The following is a 2,284-nucleotide window of genomic DNA, read 5'->3' as shown; positions in this document are numbered from 1 at the left end:
CTTGCCTAAGGGGAGCATGTACAAAGTAAATAGACTTAGGACAGAACCTTGTGGAATGCCATGATAAACTTTAGTTGGCATGGAAGATTTATCATTAACATGAACAAATTGGAATATTTCTGATGAATAAGATTTGAACCAACTTAGTGCAGGAAATATAATTGGACCACATCACAGAGCAAAGAACTTGACACCTTTGGGTTCAGGACTCTTGAGTTTTCTGAAGCTGTTTACATGTTAGTGGAGAGTTTAATGTGCTCCTTGGAGGGTGAAGCAGGCTGTTAAATACATTCCACAGAGTCGAACATTTCACGTTCTCTAATGTTGGTGTCTGTAAACAACACAGGCAATATGTTACTGCAAACCTCAAACTGAGACTTGTTTTGTCAGGTGTTATTTATAAGTGTCTGTTACATGATCTTCCTGCAGGACTGATTCACATTTTGGGTTTGAGAAGCTTGATGGATGATGATTTAAATGTTACATATATAACTCTTAGTGGGCATGTAGAGGTGCACCAATACAGGTATCTTTATTTTGTAATCATGTTAACAGCATATTTTCTAATAATCTGCTTTAATTCCACAATTGTGTTCCTCATAATGATTCACAAAAACCTCCATGAGCCTATGTACATTTTCATTGCAGCTTTGTTGATCAACTCAATTCTTTACAGCACTAATATCTACCCAAAGCTTTTGTTCGACTTTTTATCTCGGATACAGATCATAACCCATTCACTCTGTTTCTTTCAAGCTTATGTATGCTACACCCTGGCCTGTTCAGAGTTCTTACTGTTGGCAGTCATGGCCTATGACAGATATGTGTCTATATGTAAACCTCTGCAGTATCCAACTATCATGAGAAAAACTGTTGTAAATACTTTGCTGGTTTTAGCCTGGCTTGTGCCTGTTTGTGAATTTGCAGTGCTTGGTGCTTTCTATGCCAGTGTAAAACTCTGCAGCTTTACTTTGAAAGGGATTTTTTGTAACAATTCAATATACAGTCTTCAATGTGGACGATCAGCAGCAATATCTATATTTGGTGTGTTTGTGTTGCTAAATATTGCACTGTTCCCTGTTCTTTTCATACTTTTTACATACACCAGGATACTTATTGTATCATACCAAAGTAGTAAAACATTCAGGAGAAAAGCTGCACAGACCTGTTTACCTCATCTGCTGGTTTTAATCAACTTTACCTGTTTTATTACTTATGATGCTGTTGTAGTTCGACTGGAGTCAGATTTTCCAAAAATTATCCGATTAATAATGGCTTTACAAATGATTATGTATCATCCTCTCTTTAATCCAATCATATATGGGCTAAAAATGAAAGAAATCTCTAAACATGTCAAGAGGTTGTTGTTTCAGGTCAAATCACACTAATATATATACACTGTTAATCCATGTACAGTCAGTTCACCTGATGTGAGAATGCAGGGATGTGGTTTTCTTAAGAGGCATTGAATGGATTTGTGTTTATGACTGATAGAGTGTTTCATATTATATGGAGTATCATATTATGGACATTCATGTGTCATTTATATTAGTATCCTTGACTCTAAATATGTTGATGTTCATGTTGTTGACCTCGGCTGTGTAGACATGACTGTGATCAGCATAGGAATTCAGTTTCTTGTTTTGACAATTATCTTCATCCCCCTGTCCTTTGTCCTGTACACCTACCTGCGCATTCTGCTTGTCTGCAGGAGAAGTTCATCTGAATTCAAAGGAAAGGCCTTACAGACCTGCCTGCCTCACATAGTGACTTTTGTCAACTTCTGCATTTCTGTGGTTTGTGATTTTTCACTATGTATATGGTTGATGAAGGAAATACTTTTGCCATGGTTTTATCTCTGGAGTTTCTGATCATTCTTCTCATCATTAGCCCTTTAGTTTACAGCCTGGTTCTACCTCAGATCAGAGTGATTTTTTTTTATTTATAAAGGTAAGAAAAGTGGTTTAACATAATTAAAAAAAACAACAAACACAGGATTTAATTATTATTCACATTTTGTGCTCCTCTAATATTGCCACTGTAGTTTATCTGTACACATGTTAGAAATTAATAAATTAGTCATAATTATTAGACTTTAATGTGTTAGACTTTAATATGTGTTAGTAATGTAGTTTAGTAAGATTCAAAGTCTGCTCTAGTTTGCTCTGTTTCAAGGTTAGCAGTAAGCCATGTCACCAATTATTTTCTTGTTTTAATCTTGTGTAAGAATTATGTCTGAATGAATGTTATAGCTATGTACACATCACGCATACAACATACACAC

The 2,284-nt window shown here is 35.5% G+C and overlaps 1 protein-coding gene across 1 annotated transcript; it reads left to right on the top strand.

The window, feature by feature from the left end:
• The first annotated feature begins 461 nt into the window (after positions 1–461).
• On the top strand, positions 462–1,388 carry LOC109953945 (olfactory receptor 6N2-like). Its single transcript, XM_020589380.1, has one exon. The coding sequence runs from the start codon at positions 462–464 to the stop codon at positions 1,386–1,388; it is 927 nt and encodes a 308-aa protein (XP_020445036.1).
• The last annotated feature ends 896 nt before the right edge of the window (positions 1,389–2,284 follow it).

The sequence above is a fragment of the Monopterus albus genome, unplaced genomic scaffold (assembly GCF_001952655.1).
Source record: "Monopterus albus unplaced genomic scaffold, M_albus_1.0 scaffold2228.1, whole genome shotgun sequence".
Classification (NCBI taxonomy): domain Eukaryota; kingdom Metazoa; phylum Chordata; class Actinopteri; order Synbranchiformes; family Synbranchidae; genus Monopterus; species Monopterus albus.
The sequence above is the reverse complement of the archived record's forward strand: the minus strand, read 5'-3'. Positions and strand labels throughout refer to the sequence as shown.